At 46.0% G+C, this 15,058-nt stretch overlaps 8 protein-coding genes across 8 annotated transcripts; 6 read left to right on the top strand and 2 right to left on the bottom strand.

Annotated features, from left to right (window-relative positions):
- Positions 1 to 665: 665 nt before the first annotated feature.
- On the top strand, positions 666 to 1,268 carry FOMMEDRAFT_152189 (uncharacterized protein; the record flags this gene model as incomplete). Its single annotated transcript, XM_007263068.1, has 3 exons — positions 666 to 1,011; positions 1,080 to 1,121; positions 1,177 to 1,268. The coding sequence occupies 3 exons, from the start codon at positions 666 to 668 to the stop codon at positions 1,266 to 1,268; spliced, it is 480 nt and encodes a 159-aa protein (XP_007263130.1).
- A 553-nt stretch (positions 1,269 to 1,821) lies between these two features.
- On the bottom strand, positions 1,822 to 3,341 carry FOMMEDRAFT_144731 (uncharacterized protein). The gene is made up of 2 exons (XM_007263067.1): positions 2,521 to 3,341; positions 1,822 to 2,454 (listed from the first exon to the last, which is right to left on the bottom strand). Exons 1-2 carry the CDS (start codon positions 3,004 to 3,006, stop codon positions 2,242 to 2,244), a joined length of 699 nt encoding a protein of 232 aa, XP_007263129.1. The 5' UTR covers positions 3,007 to 3,341; the 3' UTR covers positions 1,822 to 2,241.
- Positions 3,342 to 3,907: 566 nt separating this feature from the next.
- Positions 3,908 to 5,150, top strand: FOMMEDRAFT_152186 (uncharacterized protein; the record flags this gene model as incomplete). The annotated part of the gene is made up of 6 exons (XM_007263066.1): positions 3,908 to 3,927; positions 3,992 to 4,086; positions 4,433 to 4,599; positions 4,658 to 4,695; positions 4,752 to 4,770; positions 4,932 to 5,150. The coding sequence occupies 6 exons, from the start codon at positions 3,908 to 3,910 to the stop codon at positions 5,148 to 5,150; spliced, it is 558 nt and encodes a 185-aa protein (XP_007263128.1).
- A 93-nt stretch (positions 5,151 to 5,243) lies between these two features.
- On the top strand, positions 5,244 to 6,747 carry FOMMEDRAFT_152185 (NAD-binding protein; the record flags this gene model as incomplete). The annotated part of the gene is made up of 7 exons (XM_007263065.1): positions 5,244 to 5,283; positions 5,346 to 5,545; positions 5,613 to 5,708; positions 5,766 to 5,919; positions 5,976 to 6,167; positions 6,240 to 6,454; positions 6,526 to 6,747. The coding sequence occupies 7 exons, from the start codon at positions 5,244 to 5,246 to the stop codon at positions 6,745 to 6,747; spliced, it is 1,119 nt and encodes a 372-aa protein (XP_007263127.1).
- A 433-nt stretch (positions 6,748 to 7,180) lies between these two features.
- FOMMEDRAFT_152184 (uncharacterized protein) lies at positions 7,181 to 7,914 on the bottom strand (the record flags this gene model as incomplete). Its single annotated transcript, XM_007263064.1, has 4 exons — positions 7,181 to 7,239; positions 7,301 to 7,432; positions 7,512 to 7,643; positions 7,716 to 7,914. 4 exons carry the CDS (start codon positions 7,912 to 7,914, stop codon positions 7,181 to 7,183), a joined length of 522 nt encoding a protein of 173 aa, XP_007263126.1.
- A 75-nt stretch (positions 7,915 to 7,989) lies between these two features.
- On the top strand, positions 7,990 to 9,546 carry FOMMEDRAFT_165543 (NAD-binding protein; the record flags this gene model as incomplete). The annotated part of the gene is made up of 7 exons (XM_007263063.1): positions 7,990 to 8,077; positions 8,138 to 8,337; positions 8,401 to 8,496; positions 8,554 to 8,707; positions 8,764 to 8,955; positions 9,028 to 9,242; positions 9,331 to 9,546. Exons 1-7 carry the CDS (start codon positions 8,038 to 8,040, stop codon positions 9,544 to 9,546), a joined length of 1,113 nt encoding a protein of 370 aa, XP_007263125.1. The 5' UTR covers positions 7,990 to 8,037.
- A 1,240-nt stretch (positions 9,547 to 10,786) lies between these two features.
- Positions 10,787 to 12,373, top strand: FOMMEDRAFT_17329 (NAD-binding protein). The gene is made up of 8 exons (XM_007263062.1): positions 10,787 to 10,839; positions 10,898 to 11,097; positions 11,154 to 11,249; positions 11,310 to 11,466; positions 11,526 to 11,717; positions 11,787 to 12,001; positions 12,083 to 12,212; positions 12,269 to 12,373. The coding sequence occupies exons 1-8, from the start codon at positions 10,800 to 10,802 to the stop codon at positions 12,298 to 12,300; spliced, it is 1,062 nt and encodes a 353-aa protein (XP_007263124.1). The 5' UTR covers positions 10,787 to 10,799; the 3' UTR covers positions 12,301 to 12,373.
- Positions 12,374 to 12,964: 591 nt separating this feature from the next.
- On the top strand, positions 12,965 to 14,784 carry FOMMEDRAFT_117879 (NAD-binding protein). Its single transcript, XM_007263061.1, has 7 exons — positions 12,965 to 13,055; positions 13,119 to 13,318; positions 13,385 to 13,480; positions 13,547 to 13,700; positions 13,772 to 13,963; positions 14,037 to 14,251; positions 14,329 to 14,784. Exons 1-7 carry the CDS (start codon positions 13,016 to 13,018, stop codon positions 14,524 to 14,526), a joined length of 1,095 nt encoding a protein of 364 aa, XP_007263123.1. The 5' UTR covers positions 12,965 to 13,015; the 3' UTR covers positions 14,527 to 14,784.
- Positions 14,785 to 15,058: the final 274 nt, after the last annotated feature.

Genomic DNA, 15,058 nt, shown 5'->3' with positions numbered 1-15,058 from the left:
ATCTGAAGCAGATCGGACGCATAATTCAAAGACACCCAGAGAAAGTTAAGGTAAACCCACCAGTCTCAATTAAAGTTTGGGATTCTCGCTTGGGAACACCCTTGAAGTGCCATGCAGGGCGACCGTCGCACACAATGGCAGCCCGGTTACCCGACCGCATGTTCACCGTCATGCCCAACTCACGCAAGTTCTTGGCTCGCCATATTGACGACCTTCTACTCTCCTGTGACGCAACGCTGAATCCCATCCTAGACCTCTCTAGGCTAAACACGGCGCAAAAGCAGTCAAGGCTCTCACTCAAAATTTAGCTACGTGTATAGCCAAGAGACTCCCACAGACTCATACTACTCACACTAGGTATCTTCCGTCGAAGCATATTTAGATCGCGGCTCGCCGAAACGAAGGTGCTGCGGATCGCTCCTTGCTCGCTTCCAAAACGTTCTTGAACCCGTCTCTTCTTGGATTCCTAGGTTTTTCGTCTTTCCGTTACATTTTTCGCCGTTTTAGTCCTCTCGCGGAGATCTTTGCAATAGTGGCTCTTCATTTCTTCTTTGTCAACAAAGTTTACTGTCAAATTCACTCATGCAGCAAACAAACAAATGGTAGCCAAGCTGTCGGTAATAACCGTAACTTTCTTCCATCCCAGCCCTCTAACCTCCATTTAAATGCATACACATGCTTCTCAACCATACCCTCAACAACACGAAGCAAAACTGCCGGCAATCGACAACACGTACCTATTGCTTCGATCTGGGTTCGCCATCTTCTACATCATCCTAGGCCATCTTCTTAGTCCTTCCATCATGCTGTTCCGCAACCTTCTGCCGCGTTCCCTCGACTTCCTTTTCCTTCCACCCCATTCTTTCTTTGGATCTTCGGATACGAATATACACACCTTCGCCGTTAGATGCCTTCACAAGCCCCGTTTATGTGATGAGCACCTTTTCTCTCTCGAAGAACACTCGGACGGGCAACCGATTCCCGATCTTCCAGACTGTCGGATCTGGCCTGGTGTGTCACAATACATGTAAGTATATGAATCCTCCTTCTTTTGGGTTCTTGGTATATTGGAACATTAGTGCTCTGGTACTTCTATCCGGAGGAAACGGGCTCAGGAAACGGTTTCTAGTGAGGGGTAGGAGGCAAAGGGGATATCGCACAGCATCTACTGCCAAGTTGTGATACCGAGCGTAACTGCCGCCACCGTTCTTCCTCGTCCTCGTCCTATTCAACACGTCGACCCCAAGCCCAAAGGCTCATCCGACTGAATTGATACGTTGTACTTGACCCCGTCTTGCCAAGAAAATCTTGCTCCAGAAGTGCCGACGGCTAAAGGGAAGTTTAAGTTATTCAATGCGCTAAACAATGCGGTTTATGTATATGCAATGCGGATAAGGCATGAAGAACAGAGGGAGTATTACCGTTAATTCAATTGCGTTACGCAGATGTGATCACACGACGTGCTGTTGTCTCGCTCCTTCTAACCCTCCTACTCAACCATGAATAAGGTTTGCATTCAGTTGACAGTTGGATAGGGGCTCCTGACGCAGTTCGTCAGCCTTCTTTTCATCTCAGGAATGAACTGCGATCATTGTGGGTTATAAATGTGATTTTGATGTGGGGATCTTCGGTCAACGGATTCATATTGAGCAGGCACATGAAAGTGGTTTTGCGTCTGGTCTATATAGCAGGCATGAAACAAATGATGTACATAATGACATGTTTGTTTGTTTGTTCGTTACAAATTCATGTTATACACAATATACGTCTTTCTGATTCTTGTCTGAACTACGGGTGAACAAAGATGACTTCTTGGGGGAAAAAATATGGCAAAGTGGTGACCAATGGAATAGGATACTTATACAGCGCTTTCGAGAGGCGAGTTCGGATCGATATAAAGTGACGATCATGGTGTGGAGGCAGTGGAGGGAAAGAAATATGAGAATGGAAATAGATACCGAAGTGAATAAATATAAGAAACAAAATAAGGCTTGGGCAAGTGGAACTGATGGCAAGTTCAGTGAAGAATTATCATTAGGCTTCAAGCCCACGATCAAGTTCAAGGTGCATATAATTGAACGGTAGAAGGTTGGCAGTGATGACTCTTGCTCGGGTACTGAAACAGTCCACGGCGACCACGGACTCGCGGCGCTAATTAAACGAAGCATGGTATGGGTATGGAGCGGGCAGATCATGCATATATCCAGGTACCCGCACTTTTGCAGGGAGGACACTTTTGGGTCAATTGAAACCGTCGAAGTGACCCTTGAGAATACGTTCACCCATAGGGCTTGGGGAACGGCGTGGCCGTGCTTCGCCAGGGACTGCCAGAGTCGACGCACGCCTCTTCTTGCGACCGGGTGATGGTGGCTGTTTCATAGTGGGAGGAGATCCTGGCGCAGGTGCAGCTACGGACGGGACGCTGTGTTGCAGGGGAGGCGAGGGAGGTTGAGGCTGATGTGGATAAATAGAATTTTGAGTCAAATTACTACCGATATTACAAATCGAGTTAAAACGTACCCTGATGAAGGCGCTCCCCAAGCTGAGCCTACGTAGAAGACCAGCGCCCCTCTCAACCTGCTCTGCCGTGGTCGGTGCATTGAAGCGCGGTGCCGCAGGTGCCCAACCCGCAGATGTGCTCATGCGTCGGGCATGGCGAACAATGGATGATTCATGCTCTTCGTCTTCCTCCATAATTGGCTGCTCTTGAGGCTTGGCAGGGAACCCACGCCCAATGGAGCCAAAGCCTGCTGTTGGACTCTGAGGGATGACAGATGCAACCTTGTTTGGTGCCTGGAAGAAATAAGACAAGATGGGGGACGTGGATGGAGACTGAGCGGTGCCAACTCGCGGAGGTGGAACAGCGGAAGTGGGAGTCTGAAGCGGCGGAGAGTTGGAGTCGTCATCAGAGGAGCCGGAGTAGGACGCAGATCTGGCGCGAGAGTGGTGGTGGACACCGCTGTTGGGAATAGAGATGGGCTGAGAGTGCTTGATCCTATCAGACATGATGTGGAATGCAGTAACGTTTGGACAGTGAGAGTGGGAGGGACAAGTCGCTCCCAAGGGCGGTCTCTTTATACAGTCTACATCGCAATTGAATATTGAATTTAGTCTCGGTGTCACATGTCCATTTCAGCCTTCAAATGAACTCTATCGACCCCGCACTTTCCTCCCTTAGGAAGTCGGATCCTATCTTTAGCAGGTGCACCGAACCCCTGGCGGAATACGAAAATCCTCTTTGGTGTGCTCGGCGACCGCCGCGGTCTCTACGCAGCCGCGGTGAGACGCAAGGTCGCTCCACGGAAGCTCCAGTGCTAAACTCGTGTCGAGCAAAGGACGCATTTCATAGTTCGGTGTCTCGTCCATTTCGTACAAATGCAAAGATGTCCACTCCACATGTCCCCTTCGGTTTCTTGCCTCAATTGTCCTAGCGCGAACGTTCTATAAACAGGCTTGCAACGAGCCTGTATGACTTGCAGAGCGGGGTCGTACGATCTCTGTTACTCATGCCTACGCAGCCATAACCCTGCTTTGTCAGTATTAGCTGGTGATCGAAGGCGCCGCTGTTATCGCACTCCGTAAGCCCGATTTCATACCCGTTTATCAGCACCCAGTTCTCCGTACGCGACCGTGACTCCGCGATTTTGACTCTGGCTAGACTCAGTGACGGACTCCGCAACCACTTTCATTTACTTTCAGCCTGATCCGCTCTTCGCGAAGCACTCTCAGCAACGCCGTTATCCCCAACATGAGCTCATCTAGGCCTTCTTTTCACAATTCCCCATCGAAACATCACAAGCACCGTTATGACGTTTGTCTTGCAGTTAAGTCCGACATCTTGGCCTAGATTTGCGATCAGCCTCTTGTGCCTTGTATCTAATCTAGTGATAAATCTTGCCTCTCGTTCATGACGACCCGAGGAGACTCGTACGGATATCAATCCGCTCTGAGAGCTTTGAGTTTGTCTCATGCTTCCAGCGCTGCATTACAGTCGCAGAGATCCGGTTAACAACAAGGCCCATCTACGACTGAGATTCATGACGACCAGAAGGCTCTACGGATATCAATCCGCTCTGAGCGCTTTAAGTGTGTTGTATGCCTCCAGCGCTGCATTCCAGTCACGGAGATCCGGTTAACAACAAGGGATATCTGTAACTGAGATCGTCCGTGCCGTCCGTGTTTATCACATTTCCGCGATCCGAGTGACTGCGACCACAATTTCATAACTCTTCCAAGGACGTCAATAGAAGTCTTATATTGTTGTCTTCTTTCCGCGGTTACAATACATACGGCACCAGGATCCTCTTTCTTGAACGCTCTACATTCCTCATTCCGCGCGGCTTCACAGGAACACGGTGAAAATACAAAGGCCTGGACGCACGGAGCTAGAAACGATGTTAACAACACCCGCTTTGGTTTCTCGTCTTTACAGCGGAGAAGCAGGAACCGGAAGCTGAAGCATACGACGGCCTTCGTAATTCCGGTGGTCTTTCCGATGTGCCACACGGAGTCCGTTGCTTCTCCCTGCTCGTCCCGTTCATTATATCCATTTTCGCTTGCTTGTTCACTGCGACGCGGAAATTGAAGCCTCATAAGGAGGTACGGCGTGTACATAGAGATTCTTCCCGTCTAAACAGTTATGCCTTATCCCAGATAGGAGTCAGGTAGCAATGGCGGTGAATTACGGGGTCCTAAGTGAGGATGCTGTTCTTTCATCTAACTGCTGAAAGCACCTTCGCATGTCGTCGTAGATTCGATCCGGAGATTAAGGTACGTCTTAAAGTCTGGACCTTGCTTCTTAATGGGCTTAACGGCAACGCAACTCACTACATTTGGTCATATCAGTTTATATGCACTAATGAAACTTGTCACTTTACAGTACTCAGAACAAGAGAGGTGCCCCTTTGATTATGTAACAACTTGGATTCCAGGTTTTGAAACTTCGGATTCTTACAAATCAAAGCAAGGCTGCTCATGCTTACGCGAAGACTCTGACATCTGAACTGCTCTCTCACAACACAAACGCGTTTGCTGAAGTGCACTACTCGTTGAACATCAATAATCGAACATCGTTTCCGATACGGAAACTACCTAACACTGATGACTCGATAACCTTAACTGGTACTGATGTATTAGAAAGCAAAGCTTGATGTCCCTTTTCCTCTAGGATTTAATTTCAAACATTTTCAGCGAAAAAAGTCCCAACTTCCTCTTGACACTTCTCTCTCTAGTATCATACCAGGATGTCCGTAAAGCAGACGATCTTCCTCACTGGCGCAACAGGTTTGTAAATATCAGTTCTTACGGTGAATTCTAGTGTATGCTAAAGTAAATGTAATTGCAAGGCTACATCGGTGGATCCGTCCTTTGGCGTCTCCTCAACCATAAGGACGCGAAGAACTTCAATATTAACTTGCTCGTTCGCGATCCTTCAAAGGCAAAACTTCTTCAGGAGAAGTTCGGTGTTGAAGCCATCGTTGGAAGTCACTCGGATGCAGACAAGATTGAGGCACTCGCGGAACAGGCGGACTGTATCATCGCTACGGTACATGCGCTTCGTATTCCTATTCTGGATAAAATTTGTAATTGCTCGATTTTGCTTCCTTTTCCAGGCGGATGCAGACAACCTCGGAGCTGCGAAAGCTATTTTCCGCGGCATGAAGAAGTATTACAAGAAGAATGGGAAAGCTCCAATCTATATCCACACTGTATGGACATCGCCGTTGTGTTGTTAAACGTTCGTCTCGTTGATTTTTCCCTTGTAGTCTGGGACGGGTGTTCTCTCCGACAATGCAGCTGGAATGTATGCATCCGAGAAGATATACGATGACTCCAAAGTCGAGGATATCGAGTCTCTAGATCCAAAGACACAAATACATCGTGAGATTGACATGGAGGCTGTTTCAGCCGATCAAGCAGGTTAGCAAATGGCTCGTAGAAATTACCTTTCCCATTGTTAAAGTCATTTCTGCTAGGTTATGCCAGGACCTACATCATCCTCCCATCCAACGTCTATGGCATAGCGAAGAACGGTCTTACGGAAGCTGGCGTTCAGAACCCACACTCGATTCTGATTCCCGTGCTGGTTCGTGCAAGTATTGACCGCGGACAGGGAGGTATGGTTGGTCTGGGCAAGAATAAGTGGCCCAATGTGCATATTGACGATGGTTAGTCATTCCAACTAAATTCATGTTAATCGCTTCTATTGAAGTAGCGAATATTCGCTATCTTATGCTTAGTTGCCGACCTGTACATTGTCCTGTTTGATAAGATCCGTGCTGACGTGAACAGTGTCCCTCATGGGCGCGAGGGCTTCTACTTTGGTGCTTCAGGCGAACACGATTTGTACGAAGTCGGCAAAGCAGTTGCCCAAGCCCTTGTTGAGCTTGGACGAGGCAAGAGCCCCGAGCCGACTACGTTTACTAAGGAGGAACTCGATAAATACTTCGGCGGTGTAAGTCATTCTATTTTAAACTATGATTATGTATCTTGCTTGACTTGGTGCATTTTTTTCGCTTTCTGAAGTCTGCTGTCACGGTAATGGGATCAAACTCGCGCTGTGTCGCCAACCGCTCTCTTGCACTTGGTTGGAAACCCAAACATACGACGAAAGACTTCCTTGCCTCGGTTAAGCCAGAAATTGAAGCGCTCATTGCAGCAGGTAAACACACGCAGGAAGAAAACAGGAAATTGATTGAAGCGCTCATGGCAGCAAGGGTGAACAATCAGGAAAACAAGAACTACTAACGTTTTAGGAGATACAAATGTATAATACCATAGTAGCAATGAATGAAGTAATTGGCTGACTGGTGGATATGACATGGGTCGTGTAGTTCCGGGTCTGTTATGTTGTTCTTCTTGAAAGGTGCAATTTATACACGTAATTTTGTGACGATTCCTTAATGTGCACATTCAATTATTGATCCATCTGTTCACTGCAACTTGGGCTTCCCATGGCCTGGTACCTCACATTCATGACGCAGGTGAGTCTACGGATATCAACCCGGATCTCATTTTCCACCTCCCATGATCCGAGAATCACAAGATTAGTTGCGGAGATCCGGTCGGTCAATAACGAGATCACCTACAACTGCTGTATTTGAAAACACCAGCCGTGCTTATCATCACATGACCGCGGTCTGCCTGAATTTAAAATTATGGCCGTCTTCAGTTTTCTCGGTTACAGTACGGCAACCGCATCGTCTTTCTTGAGCGCTCTGCGCTCCTCTTTTCGCGCGGCTTCATACTAACTCGGTGAGAATGCAAGGGCCTGGACGTGCAGAACCAGCAACAATATTACCGTCCAACGTCGACAGCAGCCGTTTTAGTCCCTCTTTCTTACGGTGAAGAAGGAACTGGCAGCTGAACAATGCGACGCTCTTCGTAATTCCGAAGGTCTTTCCGATGTACCACACGAAGCCGTTGGTCCTCCCTTATCGTCCCGTTGGTCGGATCCATTTTGACTCACTTTTCGACTGAGATACGGAAATTGAGACTTCGTAAGTGCATACCGACTATACGCGGAGGTTTTTCCCATCTGGACCCTACAGAGCCCCACGTGAGGATGCCATTCTTTTCTTTGCCAGAAGCACGTTCGCGTGTCTTCGTAGATTCGATCCGGAGGTTAAGGTATGTCTCAGAGCCTGTACATTGCTTTGTAACGGGTTGAAGCGTAACATGGTTCTCTATACTTAGACTTGTTATAATATATTCACTGTACAGTTTACTCCGCCCTATGCAGCAGTGCATTGCATGGGAACCGAGGACAAGTTGATTATGTAACGAGTTGCAGACCAGATTTGAAACATGTGGTTCCCTCACGCTTGGCGCAAGTTCCTGACGTCCCAGCGCTCTCTTTCTATGCGAGCACTTCTGTTGGAGTACATTACTCTTCAGGCATGAGTAATCGAACATTGTTACTGGACGGAACCCCATACTAGTGACTCAGTGACCTAAGTCGCCAAAGATGCATTAGAAAGCAACATTCTCAGCTTCAGTCTCTCAACTTCCTTGACAAGTTCCCAACACTGTACAGACATGTCCCCAAAGCAAGTTATTTTCCTCACTGGCGCAACAGGTCTGAAGACTTTAGTTCTTACAGTTTGAACTCGGATGCTAAAGTATATGTGATTGCTAGGTTACATAGGTGGATCCGTCCTTTGGCGCCTTCTCAACCACAAGGACGCGAAGAACTTCGATATCAAGGTGCTTGTTCGTGATCCTGCGAAGGCAAAACTTCTTCAAGAAAAGTTCGGTCTGGAAGCAGTTGTTGGCAGCCACTCGGATTCAGACAAAGTGGAGTCACTCGCGCAACAGGCGGACTATGTCATCGCTACGGTACGTGAACATCGTTCCGTAATTATAGAGAGACACTGTAATTGCTTAAATTCAGCTTTCCAGGCGGATTCAGACAACCTCGGAGCTGCAAAAGCTACTCTTCGTGGGATGAAGAAGTATTGTGACAAGAATGGGAAAGTTCCAATCTATATCCACACTGTATGCGCACCACTGCTGTGTCACTAAGTTTACTTCTCGCTGATTGTTCTCTTGTAGTCCGGGACGGGAGTTCTTACCGACAACGCAGCTGGAATGTATGCAACTGAGAGGATATACGATGACTCCAAAGTCGAGGATATCGAGTCTCTCGATCCGAAGACACAAATACACCGTGAGATCGACATAGAAGTCGTTTCCACTGATCAAGCAGGTCAGCCTAACTAAGGCATAATAATTACTTTTCCTGTAGTGACTTTGTTTTGTTAGGTTATGTCAGGACCTACATCATTCTCCCGTCCGAAATCTATGGCATAGCGAAGAACGGCCTTACAGAGGCGGGCATTCAAAATCCACACTCCATTCAGGCTCCTGCACTGATTCGTGCAAGTATCGACCGCGGTCAGGGAGGCATGGTTGGCCTGGGCAAAAATAAATGGCCTGACGTGCACATTGATGACGGTTAGTCATGCCAATCAGGTTTCTCTTAATTGCTTTCATAAAAGTAACGGATCGTTACTATCTTATAATTAGTTGCCGACTTGTATATCGTCCTATTCGATAAGATTCGCACGGACGTAAACAGTGTCCCTCATGGCCGCGAGGGCTTCTACTTCGGTGCTTCAGGCGAACATGATTTGTACGACGTTGGCAAGGCAATCGCGCAGGCACTTGTTGAACTTGGACTAGGCAAGAGCTCTGAGCCTACAACGTTCACTAAGGAAGAAATTGACAAGTATTTCGGTGGCGTGAGTCATTCCATTTCTTACTATTGCCATGCATTTTGTTCAACATAATGCTTTGTTGATTTATTAAAATTCTATTCTTATTTTCCAGTCTGCTCATTTGGGGTCAAACTCACGTTGTGTTCCCAACCGCTCGCTTACACTTGGTTGGAAACCCACACATACAACGAAAGATTTCCTCGCATTAATAAAGCCGGAAATTGAAGCACTCATAGCTTCAGGTAGACACACACAGGAAGAGAACAAGAAATTGATTGAAGCAATCATTGCAGCAAAAGGGAACACACAGGAGAGCAAGAATTTGTAACGTGTCTATAGACATGATTGTGCATAACTAGTTAAACCTCAGTAGCAATAAACGAAATAATTGTTTAACCGATGGACGTGATGAGTTGCACAAATTCAACTCTGGTGTTATTCTAGCAAGGCTAAACTCAAATATCTAAATTTAAATTCATGGCAATGGTGAGCCTTACCGATATCAAGCGTGTCTCATTTCCTTTCCTCTCTATGGTCTGAGAATTGCAATATCCAGACACGGAGATCCGTTTTTACAACATGGTCATGTACGACTAAACATCGCTCTCGACGCTTATCACATGACTGAGAGACCACGATTTCATCACCTTCTAAGAGGGTCAAAAGAAGACCTAAATTTAAAAATTGTTATCTTCTTTCTGCAGCCAATCTTTCCTTTCCCTAACGATCTGCACCCATTGTTCTGCGCGGATTCTCATGAACTCGGTGAAAATACGACAGCCTGGACACACAGGACTAGAAACGATGTCAACATCAGCCGCTTTGGTTGCTCCTCTTTACAGTGAAGAAGGAACTGGCAGCCGAACGGTACTACTGCCTTCGTAATTTCGGTGGTCTTTCCGATATACCACGCGGAGTCCGTTACTTCTCCCTGCTCGTCCCGTTCATTGTATCTTTTCCCGCTTGCTTGTTCACAGCGGCGCGGAACTCGAGTTTCGCGAGCGAGTAAGGTTAAACAGAATAAACACAGTGGTTGTTCTCATTTAGACAGTCAGGTCTTGTCCAGATATGAGTGCACAGGTAGTAATGCTGGTGAACCTCGGAATCCCTAGTTGAGGAAGTCGTTTTTAATTTCTCGTGTCTTCGTAGATTCAATCCTGAGATTAAGGCGCACATCTTAATGCCTAGACATTGCTCCTTAACGATTTCTACCACAATGTGACTCAGTACTCCTAGTCTTAGCATGCTTATATGCATGGTCCGGAAACCATTTTGTACAATGTTCACGGCGGGAAGTCGTTCGGCAGCTTACGTAACGACCCAGATTCCAGATTTGACTGCTTCATTGATCTGATGACATCCAGACTCCAATGCCATGATTGTGCTCTCTCTACAAATCCGTTTGTTGGAAGATACTGCTCTTCAGGCACAAGTAATCGAGTGTTGCTTCTGATCGGAACGGAACACATCTGAGACCGATGAATTAAAATGACATCAACTGAATCCGCTGTATTAGAAAGCAAGTTATATCACGAACGTTCTCATGTCTGTCTCTTGCAACACTGCTAGCACTGTACCAGGATGTCTGGAAAGCAAACCATTTTCCTCACGGGTGCGACGGGTGCATAATTTCAGCTTCTACTATGAACTTGACATGTGCTAAAGCAACTGATTGCCAGGCTACATTGGTGGATCTGTCCTCTGGCGTCTCCTCAACCACAAGGACGCGAAGAACTTCCATTTTAAAGTGCTCGTCCGCGATCCAGCAAAGGCAAAACTACTTCAGGAAAAGTTCGGTGTAGAGGCGGTCGTTGGAAGCCACTCGGATGCTGACAAGGTTGAGACACTCGCACATGAGGCGGACTGTGTCATCACTACAGTATGTATACTTTACCTCGTCATCATAGACGGGCATGTGTACTTACACCTTATTAGGCGGATGTGGACGATCTCGGCGCAGCGAAAGCCACTCTTCGTGGAATGAGGAAGTACCATGAGAAGAACGGGAAGGTACCAATCTATATTCATACTGTATGTGCACCTCTTCCGTTACAATGTCAAACTCACCTCTCATTGCTTGTTCTCCTACAGTCCGGGACGGGTGTTCTTGCCGACAATGCTGCCGGAATGTATGCAACTGAGAAGATATACGATGACTCCAAGGTCGAGGATATCGAGTCTCTCGATCCAAAGACGCAAATTCACCGTGAGGTCGACATAGAAGTCGTGTCGGCCGATCAAGCAGGTCGTGCAGATAAATTCATAAAAGTGATCTTTTTCCAGGATGTAAACCTCATTCTTCATTAGGTTATGTCAGGACCTATATCATTCTCCCATGCACAATCTACGGGATAGCGAAGAATGGACTTACAGAGGCGGGAATTCAGAATCCACACTCGATCCAAGTCCCTGCTCTGATTCGCGCAAGTATCGATCGCGGACAAGGAGGTATGGTCGGTCTGGGCAAGAATAAATGGCCAAACGTACATATTGATGACGGTTCGCTATTTGCACCAAATCTCATTCATGTGCATAGAAGTAACGGATATTTTGCTATCTTCAAATTAGTTGCCGACTTGTACATTGTCCTGTTCGATAAGATCCGTGCGGACGTAAACAGTATCCCTCATGGTCGTGAGGGCTTCTATTTCGGTGCTTCAGGCGAGCACGACCTGTACGAAGTTGGTAAGGCAGTCGCTCAGGCCCTTGTTGAACTTGGACGAGGCAAGAGCCCGGAGCCGACAACGTTTACTAAGGAAGAGATTGATAAATATTTCGGAGGTGTAAGTCATTCCATCTCATGCATGGATGTGTATCCTGTTTGACCTTAATGCATTTGTTTTGTTATATTTTCAACTTTCAAGTCTCCTTACCTAGGATCAAATTCACGTTGCATCCCTAACCGATCGCTTGCACTTGGTTGGAAACCGGTACATACAACGAAAGATTTCCTCGCGTCGATTAAGCCAGAAATTGAGGCACTCATTGCGTCAGGTAGGCGCAGATAGCACGAAAACAGGAAAGAACTATTAACGTAGCCATTTTTATAGGGAGACATAAGCAGGGAAACGAGAAGCTGTAGTAACTAAGGAACTCATGTGTACATCATGCCAGAAGCAATAAATGAAATGCGCAGTTTGGCCAATGAATAACCGAAATTGTGTGGAATTAGCTATATTTAGTTATATACCTCTTTTGTAATAATAAATATTAACTTCTAGTATTTCAAATGCATATAACATTTGTTTTTGGTCCAGTTACTACCAAATTTCATTTACAGTGGCCTTGCTCTTAATCAATTGTTGTAGGAGATTAAAAATATCAGAAGACAAATTGTATGTAGAACATAGGATGTGGTGAACTGCCAGAGTTTCATTGGCAAATATTTTGACTGGCCTTTTTCTATGTTTACCAGTCATGGATGATATGAACGTTTTTATTATTATAATATTAAGCTGCATGACAATCTTTATATTACATAAGCAACTAAATTCGATTACCAACATACAAGAGCTTCTGCTTCCTCTCATAAACTTACATCTTGACTCTGAAGCCTCTATCTCCGTCTTTGTAACGAATACTTTTATTGGAATATGCTACCCCTCTAGGCACAAGTAATTGAACGTTACTTGAGACACCGACTGAGACAGATGAATCGATGGCACCAACCAGACCAGACTCATTTATAAAGGTAGGCTCGCGGTCGGTCTCTAAGCCTTGTCCCTTGACCTTATCTTGAACGTCCCAAAGCCCAACGTATCAGCTCTTCCTCGCAAAGTTTCTTGCTCTGTACTGGGATGTCTAGAAAGCAGACAATCTTCCTCACTGGCGCAACAGGTTTGTGCCCCAAAGTTTCTGCAAAGAGCTTCCTACAAGCTGAAACGAAAACATGATAATTAGGCTATATTGGTGGTTCTGTCCTTTGGTGCCTCCTTAACCACAAGGATGCAAAGAACTTCGACTTTAAAGTGCTTACCCGTGATCCTGCAAAAGCGAAACTCCTCGAAGAGAAGTTCGGAGTCGAAGCAGTTGTTGGGAGCAACTCAGATCTAGATAAGATTGAGACACTATCACAAGAGGCAGACTATGTCATTGCTACTGTACGTGCATGTCACTCTTCTGTCTCTGTAGAGGCATAAATGCATGTGCTTAATTTCGCTTACTAGGCGGACGTAGATGATCTGGGAGCCGCGAAGGCTACCCTTCGTGGGCTGAAGAAATATCATGAGGAGAATGGGAAAGTTCCGATCTATATCCATACTGTATGTGCATCTCTACCCCGCGGATCTGTAGTTTTAATTCGTCTCTCATTGATTGTTCTCTCGCAGTCTGGGACAGGTGTTCTTGCTGACAATGCGGCTGGGATGTATGCATCTGAGAAGATATACGATGATTCCAAGGTCGAAGATATCGAGTCTCTCGATCCGAAGACACAGATGCATCGTGAGATCGATATAGAAGTGGTTTCAGCTGACAGAGCGGGTTAGTTAGAGCGGTTCATAAAAACTATGATTGCCCCATTTCACCATTGACTTCATCTTTATTTTTGTTAGGATATGTCAGGACTTACATCATTCTCCCGTCTACAATCTACGGCATAGCGAAGAACGGATTTACGGAAGCGGGTATTCAGAACCCGCACTCTCAGCAAGTCCCCATGTTAATTCGCGCAAGTATCGATCGCGGACAGGGAGGAATGGTTGGTCTGGGCAAGAATAAATGGCCAAACGTACACATTGATGGTGGTTAGTCGTCTCGATTAAATCCCAATTAACTATATGAAATAGAAGTAACGAATGATTTGCTACTTCCAATTAGTTGCCGACTTGTACATTGTTCTATTCGATAAGATCCGTGCAGATGTAAACAGTGTCCCTCACGGACGCGAAGGCTACTACTTCGGTGCTTCAGGCGAGCACGACCTGTACGAAGTTGGTAAGGCAATCGCGCAGGCACTTGTTGAACTTGGACAAGGCAAGAGCGCTGAACCGGCAACGTTTACTAAGGAAGAAATTGATAAATATTTTGGTGGTGTGCGTCATTTATTTCTATAATGCGTCGCACATCTCGTTTAACATAATCCCATGTACAATTTTAATTTCATCTTTAGTCACCTTACCTAGGTTCGAACTCACGTTGCGTTCCCAACCGCTCTCTCGCGCTCGGTTGGAAGCCCGTGCATACAACAAAGGACTTACTCGCATCGGTTAAACCAGAAATTTTGGAGCTTATCGCATCAGGTAGGCACACACAGGAAGAAAACAAGAAATTGATTGAAGCACTCATGGCAGCAGCGGGGAATATTTAGGAGAACAAGACTTTACATGTGCTGTGCAGACTCAGCTCTGCTGTTTTATTCTTCTTGAAAGATAAAATGGAAATCTCGGTCCTATAATGTTTTCTTTTCCAGTGTCCAATTCTGGCGTTCTGTCATACACACTGAAGCCAAGATCAACAGGTTTGAGTGGGAATCAATCTCTGCAGACGAATTTGGTAGCATTCATCCTTTCATCTATACTATCCTATATTGTGTCATTAATATTGTCCTATTCTATAATGAATCTCGGGTCCACCATTCAGAATTTGAGACGCTCCACTCAGAAGGTTTGAAGGCAAATACCGTATCCAGATCTTCATTGGATCTTTCACAAATCTTAAGAATTCACAAGATTTTGTCACAGAGACCCAGTTGACAAGGTCTTCCACCTTCAGTAATACTACTAGTGCCCAGAAATATCGCTGTTCCTTATCATCATCACATGACCACGATTTGTCCTGAATTTGAAAATAAAATTGCTGTCTTTCCCAGCGACAATACAAGGCAGCTTATTTACGATCCA

The sequence above is a fragment of the Fomitiporia mediterranea genome (assembly GCF_000271605.1).
Source record: "Fomitiporia mediterranea MF3/22 unplaced genomic scaffold FOMMEscaffold_2, whole genome shotgun sequence".
Lineage (NCBI taxonomy): Eukaryota > Fungi > Basidiomycota > Agaricomycetes > Hymenochaetales > Hymenochaetaceae > Fomitiporia > Fomitiporia mediterranea.
The sequence above is the reverse complement of the archived record's forward strand: the minus strand, read 5'-3'. Positions and strand labels throughout refer to the sequence as shown.